Here is a 19,139-nt window from a genome sequence, read left to right on the forward strand (position 1 = left end):
AAATGTTTGTTAGAAACCCCAACACACATTGAGAGATCATAGCTTTAATAGGTAGACTGTTAGATACAATAGAAAATCAACACCAAAATATATCTAGTATATAAAAGGCCTGTTTTAAATTTAGCCCATCATCAGCATGTGTGTGAGTGAGTGAGTGCTAGCACATGAGTGGCATGGCACATGGGGGAGCCAGAGGTATACTCTCTTTACATCATAGGATCCGGAGATTGAACTCAGCTTCTCAGGCTCTCATGGCAAATGCTTTTACCCACTGAACCGTCTCACAAGCCACATTTTAAATACTTAATTGTTTTTATTTAGTGGTGTGTGTGTGTGAGAGAGAGGGAGACAGAGAGAGACAGAGAAATACATAGAGGTGTACAGCTGCTAAATAAAAGCATATTTTTTAAATATAGAAGTGCTTACATATGGAGTATACATGGGAAAGAAAAGATTTACCACATGACATGAAAGTTTAAAGAGGAATAGTTGGGGTAGACAGGTAGAAGGAAGGTAGATGGGATAGGAAGATGGGGTAAAGGAAACAACCAGTACCAAGTTATGCATGAAAATACCATCAGGAAGTATGCTATGCTAATGTTTATGCCTTCCTACTTGTATGAGCCCATCCTGAGGTCAGAGATACGCTAGACTTGCAGCTGATCCCCATCTACAGAGTTGTCTGCACTGATCCATTATGCAAGCAAAGATCACAAGTCAGATAAAGGATAGCAAAGCCATGGAACTCAGCTATGTCACCTAGGAATCAGCCTGACTGTGGCTATAAGTGAACTTCATGTGTTACTTAGCTGATACACAGAAATACTCCAATCAATCTTCAGAATGCTTATTTGGCACAGCATGAGACGGATTCTAGAAACTTATTCTAAAAGGTAGGAACCCATTTTCATTTCTAGGAATCAAGCCAGAGCCAGATTTGGAGTAAGATCCAGAGTCAAACTCAGACAGTAGTCCAGAGTAGTCCTCAGAAATAGAGATGATGGGGAAAAGACTACCTTTGCAGAGGAATTCCTAGCAGCAAGACTGTCTGCTAGGAATGAGAACAGGAAGATGAGAGAAAACAGACAGAACCCAGCAACAAAGGAGTTTATTCCTGGGAGTGCCCTCTCTTAGCCAGTAGTTAACTATCAGAAGACTAGGGATCAAGAAGGGAAATGATGTCTCGACTACACTACAATATAGCTTCCTTAAGGTGACCAATACCAACCAACCAACCAACCAACCAACCAACTAACCAACCAAACAACCAAACTCCCCACATCTAACTCCTGATATGCAAAGCATAAAACAAGAACACAAGTAGTATGAAAAATCAAGACAACTTGCCTCCTCCAAAAACTATCAATCCCAGATAACACCCTGAGTGAGAAATAGGTACATAAAATTTCAGACAAAAAAAAATCTCAAAAGAATGATTATAAACATGCTTAAAAAAATAAATGAGTAAATAGTTGGGCAAAGTAAAGAGGTCAACATACAATATAAAAATGAAAATGAAAATATAGAAGAAAAACCAAATTGAGATGTTAGAGATAAAAAAATCAATCAAAAAATAAAAAATTAAGAGGAAAGCCTTACCAATAAATAGAATAAAGGGAAAATGGGCTATCAGGAGTTGAAGATAAAGTAGAAAAATGGGTACATCCAATTAAAGACATTGTTACTTAAAAATATATATATATAAGTAGAATGTGAGAAGATCTTTGGGATACCATGAAAAATCAAGTCTTTGAACTAAGGACATGGAAGGAGAAGATCTACATTTCAAAGACATAAAAAATATTTTCAATACAATCATAGTAGAATTTTTGCAAATCTAGGTAAGAGAAATCCATTTGGGAATACAAGGCTTGAAGAACATCAAATAGCTCCAGAAAAGAAACTCCCCATATCATGTCATAGTCAAACGTACTAAATATACTGAACAGTGAAAATGAATTGAAAGCTACAAAAGAGAAACACCAAGTTACATATAAATAGAGGTCTATCAAAACAGCTGACATTTTAACTGAAACTTTTAAAAATAAGAAAGACTTGGGAATATGTATTTCAAGTTTGGGAAGATTACAGCTGTTGGACCAGATTGTGATACTTGGTAAAACTCAATGTTATAATGTGGAGAGAGAGAAAAGATGACTCATGACAAAAGCAGGTTATGGGAGTTTATGACCTCTATGCCTCCCAAAAAAAGACACTGAAAGCAATGTTCTACACTGAAAAGGATGACAAGCCCAACACAGAGGCTGGAAAGGGGCAGGAAGGGACTGGTAAGATAAATGAAGATTAAGAAAAGGCCAACATTGTAACATCAACAAAAGGACAGGAATTAATACACATTTCAATAACAGTGCATGAGAATGGCTTTGTTCAAGGTTGACCTATTAAAGTTAAAGAAAAAAGAACAAAGAAAAGAAAGGGGATCCCTAAGGACACAGGAACTGAGGAGCATCCTGGGATAGGATCCTTCCTGTTTCCATCTGCACCTGGAGCTGACTCTGTGCCACAGCTCTCTACACCCAGGTCCTGCCTGGAGAGAGCTGATCTCCTAGGAGTGCTGACACACACCTGTGAGCACAGGTAGGACCTCCACTTCTGCTCAAATTCCTGCCCCAAGAGGGATGTGCCCAGAACCATCAGGACACAGGAATGAAAGAACAGGCAGGGAGAAGTCAGAGTTTCACTGATACTAAAACCACACAAAGATCCTACAAAGAAAGAGAACTTCAGACCAATTTCCTTTATGAATATTGATGAAAAAATACTCAATAAAATTCTTGTAAACTGAATCCAAGAACACATCAAAATGACCATTCACTATGATCAAGCAGGCTTCATCCCAGGGATGCAGGAATGGTTCAGTATATGGAAATCCATCAACAAATTCTACCACATAAACAAACTCAAAGAAAAAAAAACACATGATCATTATTTCATTTGTTGCTGAGAGAGCATTTGAGAAAATTCAACATCCCTTCATGTTAAAAGTCTTAGGAAGATTAGGAATTCAAGGCCCATCCTAAACTCAATAAAAGCAATATACATTAAACCAGTAGCCAATATCAAACTAAATGGAGAGACACCTGAAGCAATCCCACTAAAATCAGGGACTAAAGAAAGCTGCCCACTCTTTCCTTATCTATTCAACATAGTACTTGAAGTTCTAGCTAGAGCAATTAGACAACAAAAGGAGGTCAAAGTGATACAAATTGAAAAGGAAGAAGTCAAAATATCACTAATTGCACATGATATGATAGTATACTTAAGTGACCCCAAAAATTCTACCAGAGAACTCCTATAGCTGATAAACAACTTCAGCAAAGTGGCCAGATATAAAAGTAACTCAAATCAGTAGCCTTCCTCTACTGAACAGATAAATAGGCTGCAAAAGAAATTGGGGAAACGACACCCTTCACAATAGTCACAAATAATATAAAATATCTTGGTGTGACTCTAAGCAAACAAGTGAAAGATCTGTATAACAAAAACTTCAAGTCTCTGAAGAAAGAAATCAAAGAAGATCTCAAAAGATGGAAAGATCTCTCATGCTTGTGGATTGGCGGGATTAATAGAGTAAAAAGGGTTATCTTGCCAAAAGCAATCTACAGATCTAATGCAACCCCAATCAAAATTTCAATTCAATTCTTCATAGAGTTAGAAACAGTAATTCTCAAATTCATTTGAAACAACCAAAAACCCAGGATAGTGAAAACTGTTCTCAACAATTAAAGAACATCTGGGAGTATCACCATCTTGACCTCAAGTTGTACTACAGAGCAGTAGTGCATGGTATTGGTACAATGACAGGCAGATAGATCAATGGAATAGAATTGAAGACCCAGAAATGAACCCACACACCTATGGTCACCTGATCTTTGACAAAGAAGCTAAAATCATCCAGTAGAAAAAAGACAGCATTTTCAACAAATGGTGCTGGTTCAACTGGTGGGAAACATGTGGAAGAATGCAAATTGATCCATTCTTATCTCCCTGTACAAAGCTCAAGTCCAAGTGGACCACGGACCTTCACATAAAACCAGAAACACTGAATATAATAGAAGAGAAAGTGGGAAAACTCTTGAACACATAGGCACAGGGGAAACTTTCTTGAACAGAACACCAATAGCCTATGCTCTAGGATCAAGAATAGACCAATGGGACCTCATAAAATTGCAAAGCTTCTGTAAGGCAAAGGACACTGTTAACAGGACAAAATGGCAACCAACAGACTGGGAAAAGATCTTTATCAGTCCTACATCTGATAGAAGGCTAATATCTAAAATATGCAAAGAACTCAAAAAGTTAAACTCCAGAGAACCAAATAACCCCATTTAATAAATGGGGAACAGAGCTAAACAGAGAATTCTCAACTGAGGAATATCAAGTGGCTGTGAAGCACCTAAAGAAATGCTCAACATCCTTAGTCATCAGGGAAATGCAAATCAAAACAATCTTGAGATTCCTCCTCACACCAGTCAGAAAGGCTAAGATCAAAAATTCAGGTGACAGCAGATGCTGACAAGGATATAGAGAAAAGGGAACACTCCTCCACTGTGGGTGGGATTGCAAGCTGGTACAACCACTCTGGAAATCTTTCTGGCAGTTCCTCAGAAAATTGGACACAGTACTACTTGAGGACCTAGCTATACCACTCCTGGGCATATACCCAGAAGATGCTCCAACATGGAATAAGGACACATGCTCCACTATGTTCATAGCAGCTTTATTTATAGTTGCCAGAAACTGGAAACAACCCAGATGTCCCTCAACAGAGGAATGGATACAGAAAATGTGGTATAATTACACAATGGAATACCACTCAGCTATCAAAAACAATGACTTCATGAAATTCTCAGGCAAATATATGAATCTAGAAAATATCCTGAGTGAGGTAACTCAGTCACAAAAGAACACACATGGTATGTACTCACTAATAAGTTGATATTAGGCAAAGAACATGGAATTCCTTTGCTATAACTCATGGATCACATGAAGCTCAAGAGAAAGGAAGGTCAAAGAGTGGGTGCTTCAGTCCTACTTAGCAGGGGGAGCAAAATAATCAAGGGAAGTAGAGGGTGGCAGGGTCTTGGGAGAAAGAGAAGAGGAGGAGCGGAAAAAGAGGGGAAGAATCAGGTATGGTAGGAGATGGAGGAGATATACAGAGGGTCAGGAAATTGAACAGAGGTATGTGCCAATGGGGGATGGGGGAACTGGGGGTAACAAACTGAAATTCCCAGATGCCAAGAAAGCAAGAGCTTCCCAGGATCCCACAGGGATGACATTAGCTGAAATACACCACAGAGGGGAGGGAGAACCGGTGGAGACCATATCCAGCAGTTAGGCATGGCCCCTTGGTTGAGAGATGGGGCCACCCACCATTCTCCAAAATTTTAACCCAGAATTGCTCCTGTCTAAAGGAAATAAAGGGACAAAGAGTGGATCAGAGACTGAAGGATAGGCCATCCAGAGACTGCCCCATCAGGGGATGCATTGCACATGCAGACACCAAATCCAGACACTATTGTGGATGCCAAGAAGTGCTTGCTGACAGAAGCCTTATATAGTCTCCTGAGAGGCTCTGCCAGATCCTGACCAATACAGATATGGTTGCTCACAGTCAACCATGGCACTGAGCATAAGAACCCCAATGAAGGAGTTAGGAGAAGAACTGAAGGAGTTGAAGGGGCCTCATCTGGCATCAATGGGAGGGGAGGCCTTTGGTCCTGTGGAGACGCAATGCCCCAGTGTAGAGGAATGCTAGGGCACTGAGGTTGGAGTGGGTAGGTGGGTGGAGAAGCACCCTCATAGAAGTAGGGTAAGTGGGGATGGGATAGGGGGTTTGTAGAGGGGATACCGAAAAGGGGATAACATTTTAAGTGTAAATAAATAAAATATCAAATTAAAAAAAAAAGAAATTGGATCAGGTCTGGGAGAAGTTAGGAATTGGGAAAGAATAAAATACACTTTTTTATGAAAAAAGAAAAGAAAAGAAAGAAAAAGAAAAGGCAAACCTCACAAATCTATAAAAATCCCTATAAAAATGAGCAAATAATTATTACTAAGTCTCAAAATACAAGGGAAGTATAAAAAGAAATTAGTTGAGGGCTGAAAAGATTCAATTAAGGACAAATGTCACTCTTATAGAGAACTTAAGCTCAGTTCTTAGCACCCATGCAGATTGGTTCATATCTGTCTGTAACTTTAACTCTAGAGGATCTGTGCCATAGGCATCTGTATTCACATGCACATACCCACACTCAGACACATACAAACACAGAATTAAAAATAATAAAATTAAAAAATAATTATCTTTAAAAATAATTTTTTAAAGATATATAATTTTGTTACTGGGGGTAACAAACTGAAATTCCCAGATGCCAAGAAAGCAAGAGCTTCCCAGGATCCCACAGGGATGACATTAGCTGAAATACACCAGCTGAGTTATGTAATGATAATACCTGAGTTATGTAATGATAATAATTAAAATTGGAAAATAAAAATTAAAAATTGATCCACTTATAATGTCATTGCAAAGCAGAACATAATGAAACAGTGTTGTTATTCCCTGGGAGAGGGCTTGCCTATCACGTACAAGACTCTAGATTTGAATCTACCACTGACTGGTCAAAACAACAAGAATACTAATGTCAGAAAACATGTCCAAAACTTATATAATAAAATATCAACATAAGTAGCCTAAGGAAGGCTAAAATAAATATATAAGTGTATTTAACAGGTACTGTTAAAATGTATTTAAGATATTAATTCTACACAATTGAAGTAAAAAAAAAAAAGCAAAACTTAACTTGAACAGGGGAAAATTTCCTGAATAGAACACCAATAGCTTATGATCTAAGATCAAGAATTGACAAATGGGACCTCATAAAATTACAAAGTTCTGTAAGGCAAAGGACACTGTCAAAGAACAAAATGGCAACCAACAAATTGGGAAAAGATCTTCACCAACCCTACATCCGACAGAGGGCAAATATCCAAGATATACAAAGAACTCAAGAAGGTAGACTCCAGAGAGCCAAATAACCCTATTAAGAAATGGGGAACAGAGCTTAACAAAGAATTTTCACCTGAGGAATATTGAATGGCTGAGAAGCACCTAAAGAAATGTTCAACATCCTTAGTCATCAGGGAAATGAAAATCAAAACAACCTCACACCAGTCAGAATGGTTAAGATCAAAAACTCAGGAGAAAACAGGTGCTGGCGAGGATGTGGAGAAAGAGGAATACTCCTCCACTGCTGGTGGGACTACAAGCTGGTACAACCACTCTGGAAATCAGTCTGGCGGTTCCTCAGAAAACTGGGCATGATACCACCGGAGGACCCTGTTATACCACTCCTGGGCATATACCCAGAGGATTCCCCAGCATGCAATAAGGACACATGCTCCACTATGTTCAGAGCAGCCCTATTTATAATAGCCAGAAGTTAGAAAGAACCCAGATGTCCCTCAATGGAGGAATGGATACAGAAAGTGTGGTATATTTAAACTATGGAATACTATACAGCTATTAAAAACAATAAATTCACAAAACTCTTAAACAAATGGATGGAACTGGAGAATATCATCCTAAGTGAGGTGGCCCAATCACGAAAGAACACACATGGTATGTACTCACTGATAAGTGGATATTAGCCCAGAAGCTTGGAATACCCAAGAAACAATTAACATATCAAATGATGCCCAAGAAGAAGGAAGGAGAGGCCCCTGGCCCTGGAATGGCTCAGTGCAGCAGTGTAGGGAAATACCAGGACAGGGAACCGGGAGGGGCTTGATTGGGGAACAGGAGGAGGGAAGAGGGCTTATGGGACTTTCAGGGAGGGGGTATCCAGGAAAGGGGAAATCATTTGAAATGTAAATAAAGAATATACCAAATGAAAAATAATTTGAAAAAAGTACAAATTTAAAGATTTAATGCCTAGAAAGTCTCTATTATCCAATCTAGTATGGCTTTGATTTAAGGATAGACAGAGACTAAAATCAGGAATATATACAACAAATAGACCCATGTGTTCAGCTGATATCTAACAAAGGTAGCATTGTAATCCAATAGAAGAAATCACATGCTTTTCAAAATGTGGTGCTACAGAATTTCACTATCTCTATGGGAAAAAGAATCTAAAACCTTCCTTTATACATTCTATAAAAACTAATTGAAATGAGCTGTTTTATGTAAAAGTGAAAACTATTCTTTGTTTTGTTTTTGCTTTTTGGTGCTGTAAATTCAGCTGAGGGCTCTGCGCATGGTAGATATCAATTCTACATCTGAGGTTTGCCTATAATCCCTTAAAGCTATCAATTCTTGTTCTGACTGCAGTAGTGCTGACTACAACCATCACTTCTTGAAGAATACTGAAGAGAATGTTTACACCCTTACAACACACATTCCCAGACAGAACATGAACGCAAGCCATAAGAGTTCAAGGACATTTTCACCTGAGGTAGGCAGATCATAATTTCAGTGCAGCTTAGGCTACACAGCAATGTTCATATTAACCTGGGAAACACAGCAAGGATCAGTCTCAAAAACCCAAAGGATAAAAATAGCTAAAATGTTTGTTAGGCACTTGACAAAAGATGCCCAGCCTGGTGCAGTGTGGCACACCTTTAATCTCAGTACCTAAGAAGCAGAAACAGGTAAGTCTGTCTTCTAGGCCAGTCTGATCTACATAGTAAGTTCTAGAACAGCCAGGGCTACATAGTGAGATCTCACAAAATAAAGTAAAACAACTTATTTCTATACGGTTAAAGACTGTGTTACTAAGCATTGACAAGAATATGAAAAACTAGAATTCTTCTGAATAGCATGCATAACACTTTAAAATACAACCATATATTTCTTTTTTATTCCAGGAATTTGGGGGTAAAACCAACAACTTGAAGAATTTAATGTCTGCAATGTGATGACTTGACACACTGTAAAATACCCACTACCTAGTTGCTCTTTATATGTGGTGAGATGACTGTTCTGTTAGTAAATTTCAAGGATATAATTGGGTAGAAGCTTTCTGAGATTAAAACCTTCCAGGAAGGTGAAACAATAGGTGTTCTAAGGGAGCAAAAAACTGGAAAGCTCCTTAAATAAGGAAGTAAACACATCAAAGCAGCTCCAGAAGCTCATGAAACTGAGTGGTCCTATCTCCTCAAGGCCTCAAAAGCCATAAAGACTGTCAAGTCACCCTCAGGTGAGCCGTGGTGAAATGAAGGCGCTAAGACAAGGCCTGCCCCCTGGAAGAAGTAGAGACAGCCACATATCCTCAAACAGGCAGATGTCCTTGAAGAAATAAAGAGAAACTGCTCAAGGTACTGCGCTGCCTGCAGGCTGTGCAGTGCCCTCCAGGTTCCCATCCTTTGCGGACTGTTGTCTATGTTGGGCTGGACTTGGTGAGGCAACCATGTCTCTGCTCTTGTAAGTAAGCCCTCATCCGTAAGCCTACAAGGAACACCAACTTTGGTAATGTCCAGCTTCAGTCTGTCTTCACTTCCCTGTCTCCAGTGAGTACATGTTTGTTTACATTTCCTCATGAACAGTGTCACAGAACAATGCATTATTATTACATATAACTCCAGGATTTAGTTATTATTTAACTGAAATCAGCATCTCTTCACCTAGTATTCTATCGAGACCTCCTGTAATCAACCTTGTTTCTATTTTGTTTTTATGAAATGTATATTTTTAAAGTGTACATATAAATGTTGTCTATATCAGTATCTGGTTTACATCCATTTGCAAAATGTTTTTTGGTTTTGTTCATGCTGTCATAGATAGTAGGATTTTCTTGTTTTATCTTTCTTTATTTTTTTTTTCAATTTTTAAAAGTAAAACATAATCTTGTCCTCTTCCTACCAACCCTCCCATGTATGTCCTCCACTCCCTTTCAAATCCGTGACCTCTTATTAATTATTATTATTGTTTGATAATAATACACATACACACACACTGCAACCTGAGGAGTCGGTTTAGGGTCACTTATATGTATATTTCTTAGGGCTGACCACTTAGGGCTGGATTAGATGATCACTTAGTGTATCTGTCTGAGAAAAAATGCATTCTCCCTCTCTCAGCAGCTTTTATTGCTTGTAGCTCTTAATCTAATGGTGAGGCTCTGCATGAATTCTTCCATCTGTGTCAGTTTATCAGGTCTTGTTTAAATAGCTATATTTCTTTTAATTTTAATATGTATATATGTATGTGTCTGTGTATATAGTATAGTGCCCCATACTCAAGAAGAAGGTGTCAGATCCCATGAAACTGGAGTTATAGGCAGTAGTTATCTGTCCAACACAGGTACAGAGACCTGAATTCATGTCCTCTCCAAGAGCAGTCCATGCTTTTAACTACTGAGCTATCTTTCTTTGTTTTATTTTAAGGTTGAGGAATATTCCTCACAAAAATATAACACGATTGTTTTATTCTTTCATTTCTTAGCACACAGCTTGTTTGCATATCATGGGTTTTGTGGATAATGCTGTAATGGACATGTGTTTATGTAAGTATGTGAACATGTAAGTATAGTAATATCCTTGAGATGGTGAGTATTTTAATTTGTAATATATACTCAGAAGCAGAACTGCTGGACCATATAGCTCTGTTTTTAATATTCTAATAAACAATCGTCTCTTTCCTCTAATGATTACACGTTTGCAATCTCTCTCTCTTTCCTGCTCTGTTTGTCTGTCTGTCTATCCCTCTCTATCTCTCTGTCTCTGTTCCTCTTCTCTTTCTTTCCCCAGAGTCTCTTGTGGTGGCCAGGAACTACCATGCAGCTGAGTGTGACCTTGATGGTCACACTGAGCCTCTTGCCTCTGCCTCCCAAGTGCTGGGATTTCAGGCATTTATTACCATTGTCATGGTTATTTCTTAAAAAGTTAAAAGGTAAATTAAAAAGTTTAATTTCTTAAAAAGTTAAATGAGGTAAGTTCCTTCTAGGAATTTATCCAGGAGAAGTAAAAACACATGTTCACAGAAAGTTTGCTTATCAATATTCAAAGAAACTTTATTCGTGGGAGGGAAATAGTTTAGTTAGGAAAGTGTTTGCATTGTAAGCATAAAGACCTGAGGTTGAGCATCAGAACACTCATCCAAAAAAGTCAGGGACAGTGGCATGTGCCTATAAACCCAGTTCTGGGGAGGAAGAAATAGATGGATTTCTTAGGTTCAGTAGCCAGCCAGTCTAGACTAACCTGCAAGCCCCAGGTCCCAGGTAAAGATTCTATCTTAAAAACAACGTGAAAGGCTGATGAAGCATGACATCCAATGTTTACCTCTGGTCTTCACGTGAATATAAACATGTACACACATACCAGGACACACAGATACACAGGCATACTCACACACACAAATATACATATACACAAAAGCATTACTCACAATGGTAAGAGACTATGTTTCAAATATCCATCATCATTGACTAAATATTATAATAATATTATAAAATTAGCATTATTAATTATTATAATGTACATATATACACATACACACCACACACATGTGAAAAATAAAAAATAAATTAAAAACAGATCAGTGTTTGTCTGAGACCAAGGTTGGGACTAACAGAATTAAACCTGAAAGAGGAATGAAGGCAATTTAACTATAAAAGGGATAAGGTTTAGAATCATAGATGTGTATTCTATCTTGGTTGTAGCATTTATATAATTATTAATAATATTCAAACTATGGTGATCATGTATTCTATTATATGTAAGCTATACTTCAATAATATAAGTTAAAAATAAGATTAATAACATGGTAAAATATAAACTATAAGCCTCTAATTTTTCTGCTTAGTATTTTTATGTTTAATGGCTGCAACTTGCAATATCTTTCTTTCAGTATTATGTCTTTCACATCACTAATTAAAAAAAAATTCTAGGAAAATAACTTACCAATGTAATTTTTTGACATGGAAACTTCTCTTACTTCAATATGAACAGAGCCTCTTGGTATCTGAACCACTTCCATATAACCTGGAATACAGAAGACCGCCAGCAATAAGCAGCTAACTAGAAAATGGGTGCTTAGCATCTAACAGCAGCAGTGCTCTCAGTACTTTAGTTCCTCCTGTGACTTTGTACTCCATAACTGCACAATAAAAACAAATCTCCAGTGTGTCTATGAAGACATTTTAGAGAAAAAAAAATGTTTAACTGGGGAGTGGTGGGAGGGAGCTTGAGATAGGCTATGACTATATAGCCCTTGGGTGGCCACTTTGTAGATCAAGCTGTCCATGAACTCATAGAGATCTGCCTGCCTGTGCCTACTATTTTTTTGGTCTAAAATAATCTCAATATATCTTGCGGCCTTAGCATGTGTAGCATTTGCTCACCTTTCTTTTCTCAACACATTCTCCTCCACTAATACTCTATGGGTTACCATAGTTTGAAGAAGCATGGCAAGTTGGAAGTGGTAGTATCACTCGGGTCATAGCTACCCAATGAGGCTGAAAGACCAGAATCACCTATGCCTGGGAATTCAAAGCCAGACGGGGTAAGTTAATTAGGACTCTATCAAAAAATGTAGGGCTGGGGTATTGAAACCCAAATGGAAGAATATTTGCCTAGTATAGTCAAAACCTTATTTTCAATCTTCAACAAACTGTCCTCCCCAAAAGGCTAAGTCAAATAGCTTTAAGATAACTTTATGAAACTACATTTAACATGTTAGAGACTGAAAGGACCAATGTCTGGGGAAAAGATACTTCTGGCCTACCTAAAGGAAGCTTTCAGTAGGGAAGAAAGGAAAAGCAAGTGTCTTTACTACTGCAGTTCACCAGAGGAAGAATTCTTTCTGTACTCACCTCCTCTGGGCAATGAGTCATTGAAGAACCCTTCAATGGCATCACAGGTGCTTCCATCCCCACCACAGACTCGGCACCTATCTTCCCTAGCATCAGATCCCAAAATATTATCACAACCTACGTGCTGAAAATAGAGAATATTCAGTGTGTCAAAGAGGGAAATTTTTGGAACCATAACTAGTCAAATACATATAACTTATTTACTTGTATTTCCAGTAAAGGAAATCAAAATAGGAAATACTTTCCCATCTAATGTCATTTTTCTCTTTAGTTAACATTTCTAAATACTTAAACTAACAAAAAATTGATCCCCTAGAAATACAACTATTTCTAACTTATATTTCTCTTTCATTGGTAGATACCATGATCTAATCCTTTAGAATATTGTAATTTATTAGTAACAGACTCTTCCTTTTACTCCCAGTCTAGTAGTTCAAGAACTAGGGGGAAAAAAGGACTCATGGTCTCCTACAGGGCACTAAGAGGGAACTCTACTGAGCTCCTCTGTGGGGCTATACTAGAGTCCTACTGAGCACATCCTCTGCAGGGATATAATAGAGAGGTCCTACTGAGTGCATCCTCTGCGGGACTGTAATTGTCTGCCTATCCTGAACCAAGGCCTTTTCCAGCCCATTGTTAGTGATAGTTGCTAATTATAATGTTCATACCTGAGTAAGCTTAAAAAAAAAGAAATACATGCTTCTAGTTTGGGAATCAAATTGGTATAAACAAAGGAGTTGTAAGCATTCAATTTAAGAAGCTAAGATTTTGCATTTTAATGTATTTAATTACAAAAACATGGATTTTTAACATGTATATGATATATTTTGGTGCCTGAATTTATACATCTGAAATTTCCCCCAAATAAAACCTAGAATTATATCTTGTCATCTAGAAAACTGTCATAAAATATATTTCCTTTGAGAAGATAACGTACTATACAAATACACATAAACACAAATCTCTCTTTTTTTCTGTTTACACACACACACACATACACACTCACAAACACACATAAACACACACACATTAACTGGATCATCAAATCTAGAAGCAAGTTATCAAAAGGAATTTGCAAATTATGAAGGTAAACAAAGCACTACTTTTATCTCTTCTTTCTCGGTTTGTATCACTTAGTAATGTGTTTTTCTTCAAAGTAAAACAAGCAAAACAAGTTATAAGAACAGTGGTATTGTGACTTTTCTTATTATGATAAGATCCATGGATTTGATTCAGACCCTTTCCAAGTCTTCTGGCTAATGCTAAAGCAAATGCTTTAATAAGACTGACTGTGTAATGAAAAGCATCATAATTCTTTAAAAGGAGATAAAGTAGGTGGAACACAGCTATTTCACAGTTTGAGAAAAAGATTACACTATGAAATACATAAATGCCTTCCAATAGGAACATATGGTAGCCACATGAAGAGTCGAATCCTTACCTCCCTCTTCTTTTATTGTTTATAAACAAAACAGGAGAATAATTCAAATTCAAAACCAAAAAAGTATAACCTTCAAATTATTATAAATATAATTAAAATTCCAGAAGAAATCACCTTTGGATGATTTTGTAATGTGAATGGATCATTTTGCTTTGTGCATGTGTGTATGTGTGCATGTGTATGTGTATGTGTGTATGTATCTGTATTGTTGTTCTTTATTATAATTTATCTAAAATGTAGCTTTAAGAAAACAACATAGAACTCATCACAAGCTTCTATCTGAGAGAAGACCAGACCCCCAACAGAGAGAAGTAAAACCTGAGCCACCTTGCATTCTCCATTGATACAGATATCCAGTGAGTCCGCATTGCACTGGGTTCCATCTATCACAGCAGGGGCTCGCTCTGTGTAGAAATTGTAGCCTTCAGCCAGGCAATTTAATGCACAAGGTTTTACCCCACCTAGACAAATAAAACGTAAAAGAAAAAAGTGGAGTGGTTCTTCTATGAAAGGATGATTCAATGTTATTCATACCAAATTCACTGAGTGCACACTTTATACTCTAACCCTTTTTAAACACTTTGGGTATATTTTTTTTTGCATATACAACATAAAGCAGGCCTGCTGAGCTGCTTTGTACTTTAAGCCATTCAGATGTACCAACTATATATTACAATAGATTTTAGGTAAAAAGAATCACAGTGAAAGTCACTGAATGTTTTTTAGAAGTATGAAAGGTGTAATGTTTTTTAAAATGAGCTAAGAAAATAAAATTCTAGGAGATATGAAAAATAGTTTTTAGAACAAATAAGAATTATGTTATAGATTCACTAAATCCCATATAAAAACTCTGCTGTGTCAATCAAGCAGGGCACACCCTATTAAAACAAAACTAAATCTGTACAAGTCATAAAAACATCATACTCCAAGGGTCAGGGAAATAATTTCATATGAAGTCAGCAAATCAACGATAAAATTAACAATGCCACTAAATATATGTATTTCTTATTAGATTAGTAATAGATCACAAATGTGAAAAATAATATTAGATTTTAGTAGTTGAAACAATATGTAGTATGATTTATGAGAAACATAATAATGGCTATTTTAATGTCTTGTAGATGTATATCTCATATCTATATATCTAGATATACATCCAAATATATAAATCTATAAATAAATACTATGTATTTGTGAGTGTGTGCACATATGGCTCATGCCATAGTGTGTGTATTTGTAGGTCAGAGAACAAGTCATGGATGTCACTTCTCTCTTTTTACCATGTGGGTCCTAGAAATCAAATTCAGGTCATTTGTCTTGTTGACTGAGCTATCTTGATGGCCCAGACATGTGTATATTTAAGTTTGATGTAGAAAAAAATAGACAAAAATCATAGCAATGCATGTATATCATAAATTTGTAGTATATAGTATATACTATCTCCAAGATCAAAAAATAAAGAGATGTATGTCTACAGTATCTAAGTACTGTGGCATATGATTAAGGGACCAAACCTAAGAATATATGTGGTTGACGAGCCAAGATAAAAGTTTAAGTTACAGAAAACCTATTCAAAAAAATTATATCTAGAATTTCTTCAGATCTGGGAAAAGAAATGATCATTTAAGATCTATAGTTACTTGGAACACACTAAATATACATGACCAGAGAAGAGTCTTTTTTACAACATATTATAGTGAAGATGCTAAAACTAGTAAATAAACTATTGAAACTAGTAAGAAAAAAAATGCTACCTCAATTGCAAAAGCAAAAGCATCCAAATACACACTATCTTGGCAGAAGCCCTAAAATCCAGAAAAATTTCAAGCTCTGATATTAACTATCAACCAAAATTATGAATTCTAGCATGTTATCTTTTAAAATCAACTGTGAAATAAATGTATCTCAAGGTAAGCAAAAAAAAAAAAAAAAAATCTAACCAATTTATTACCAAAACAGCACTGTAGAAAATATTTGCCATCTGATCTCCATCTGGCCTGGGAGCTAGGACTGTCCCACAGCCCTCCATACCCAAATCCTGCCTGGAGAGATTGCCCAGAGAGATGTCTCTCAGGAGTGCTCTCACTCTTAGGCCCATAGGTGAGACCATAACTTTCACTCCAATTACTGTCCAAAAGGAACCCACTGGAGCGCACAGGGCACAGGAACAGGATCCTTCTGGTTTCTATCTGCACCCCAGAGCTAAGGCTGTCCCACAACACTCCTTATCCAAATCCTGCCCAGAGACAACTGGTTTTCCCAAGATGCTGACAGACCTAAGATTACAGGCTCTCAGGCTCAAAAGTCCACAAGAGGGACAAGCTCCAGTCAAGACCAAGTAACCAACTAACCAACAAGATCAATACCAGAGATGGCCAGATGGTGAGAGGCCTAAGCAACAAAAAACAAGGCTACTTGGCATCATCAGTACCAGTTCTCCACTACAGTAAGTCCTGGATACCTCAACACACCGGGAAAGCAAGATTTGGATTTAAAATCACATCTCATGATAATGATAGAGAACTTTGAGAAGGACATAAAATAACTCTCTTAAAGAAATACAGGACACTGGTAAGCAGGTAGAATACCTAAAGGAAACCCAAAAATCCTTTAAAAAAATAAAAAAAAAAAACACTGAAGGAATTGAACAAAAACCATCCAGGATTTAACAATGGAAATAGAAACAATAAAGAAACCACAAAGGGAGACAACCCTGGAGATAGAAAACCTAGGAAAGCGATCAGGAGTCATAGACGTAAGCATCACAAACAATACAAGAGATAGAAGAGAGAATCTCCGGGCAGAAGATACTATAGAAAACATTGACACAACAGTCAAAGAAAATGAAAATGCAAAAACTCCTAATCCAAAACATCCAGGACACAATGAGAAGACCAAACCTAAGGATTTTAAAGGACCAGTAAATATCTTCACCAAAATTATAGAAGAAAACTTCCCTAACCTAAAGAAAGAGATGCCCATGAACATATAAGAAGCCTACAGAATTCCAAATAGATAAGACCAGGAAAGAAATTCCTCTTGTCACATAATAGTCAAAACACCAAATAAACAAAACAAAGAAAAATATTAAAAGCAATAAAGGAAAAAATCAAGTAACATATAAAGACAGACCTATCAGAATTACACCAGTCTTCTCAGCAGAAACTATGAAAGCTAGAAGATCCTGGGCAGATGTCATACAGACACTAAGAGAACACAAATGCCAGCCCAGGTTACTATACCCAGCAAAAATCTCAATTACCATAGATGGAGAAACCAAGATATTCTATGACAAAACCAAATTTACACAATTATCTTTCCATAAATTCAGCCCTACAAAGGATAATAGGTGTCTTCTTTCAACAAACCCAAAAGAAGACAGCGATACAAACTTAATTCTAACAACAAAAATAACAGGAAGCAACAATCACTTTTCCTTAATATCTCTTAACATCAATGGACTTAATTTCCCAATAAAAAAGATATAGACTAACAGACAGGACCCAGCATTTTGCTGAATACAGGAAATACACTTTAGTGACAAAGACAGGCACTACCTTAGAGTAAAAGGCTGGAAAAAAATTTTTAACAGCAAATGATCCCAAGAAATGAGCTGGAGTAGCCATTCTAATACAGAATAAAGTCTAATTTCAACTAAAGTTATTTAAAAAGATAAGGAAGGACACTTTAAACTCATCAAAAGAAAAATCTACCAAGATGAACTCTGAATTCTGAACATCTATGCTCCAAATGCAAGGGTACCCACATTCATGAAAGTGTTCCCAAAAATTCCACCAGAGAACTCCTATAACTGATAAACAACTTCATGAAAGTGGCTGGATATAAAACGAACTCAAACAAATCAGTATCCTTCCTTTACTCGAAGGATAAACAGACTTAGAAAGAAATTAGAGAAACTCCTAATTTGTGACACCCTTCACAATAGTAACAAATAATATAAAATATCTTGGTGTGACACTAACCAAGCAAGTGAAAGATTCTTAGGACAAGAACTTTTAGTCCCTGAAAAAAGTAATTGGAGAAGACCTCAGAAGATGGAAAGATCTCCCATGCTCATGGATTGGCAGGATTAATATAATAAAAATTGCCATCTTACCAAAAGTAATCTATAGATTCAATGCATTCCCCATCAAAATTCCAACTCAATTCTTTTTTTTTTTTTTTTTTTTTTTTTTTTTTGAGAGAGGGTTTCTCTGTGTAGCTCTGGCTGTCCTGGAACTCACTCTGTAGACAAGGCCAGCCTCGAACTCAGAAATCTGCCTGCCTCTGCCTCCCAAGTGCTGGGATTAAAGGCATGCGCCACCACCGCCCGGCCCCAACTCAATTCTTCATAGAGTTAGAAAGAGTGATTTGCAAATTCATTTGTGATACCAAAAAACCCAGAATGGTGAAAACTATTCTCAACAATAAGAGAACTTTTGGGGGAATCACCATCCCTGACCTCAAGCTATATTACAGGGGAGCAATTGTGATAAAAACTACATGGTATTGGTACAGTGACAGGCAGTAAGATCAATGGAATAGGATTTAAGACCCAGAAATGAATTCACATATCTATGGTCACTTGATCTTTGACAAAGGATCTAAAAATATCCAATGGAAACAAGATAGCATTTTCAATAAATGGTGCTGGCTTAACTGGCAGCCAACATGTAGAAGAATGTACATTGACCCATTCTTATCTCCTTGTACAAAACTCAAGTCCAAGTGGATCGAGGACCTCCACTCAAAAACTAGATACACTAAAACTAATAGAAGAGAAAGTGGGGAAGAGCCTTGAATACCTGGGCACAGGAAAATTTCCCAAACAGAAAACCAATGGCATGTGCTCTAAGATCAAGAAT

General features: G+C 37.0%; 1 protein-coding gene across 1 annotated transcript in view; it reads right to left on the reverse strand.

The window, feature by feature from the left end:
- Adamts6 (ADAM metallopeptidase with thrombospondin type 1 motif 6) overlaps positions 1 to 19,139 on the reverse strand; it is a 257,704-nt gene that overhangs the window by 54,639 nt on the left and 183,926 nt on the right. The window contains exons 16-18 of the mRNA XM_052159904.1: positions 14,602 to 14,735; positions 12,834 to 12,957; positions 11,923 to 12,003 (exon numbers count right to left, since the gene is read on the reverse strand). Of these exons, the coding sequence (XP_052015864.1) occupies positions 11,923 to 12,003; positions 12,834 to 12,957; positions 14,602 to 14,735 (339 nt within the window). The remainder of the gene's footprint in view (positions 1 to 11,922; positions 12,004 to 12,833; positions 12,958 to 14,601; positions 14,736 to 19,139) is intronic.

This window comes from Apodemus sylvaticus, chromosome 16, assembly GCF_947179515.1.
Source record: "Apodemus sylvaticus chromosome 16, mApoSyl1.1, whole genome shotgun sequence".
Lineage (NCBI taxonomy): Eukaryota > Metazoa > Chordata > Mammalia > Rodentia > Muridae > Apodemus > Apodemus sylvaticus.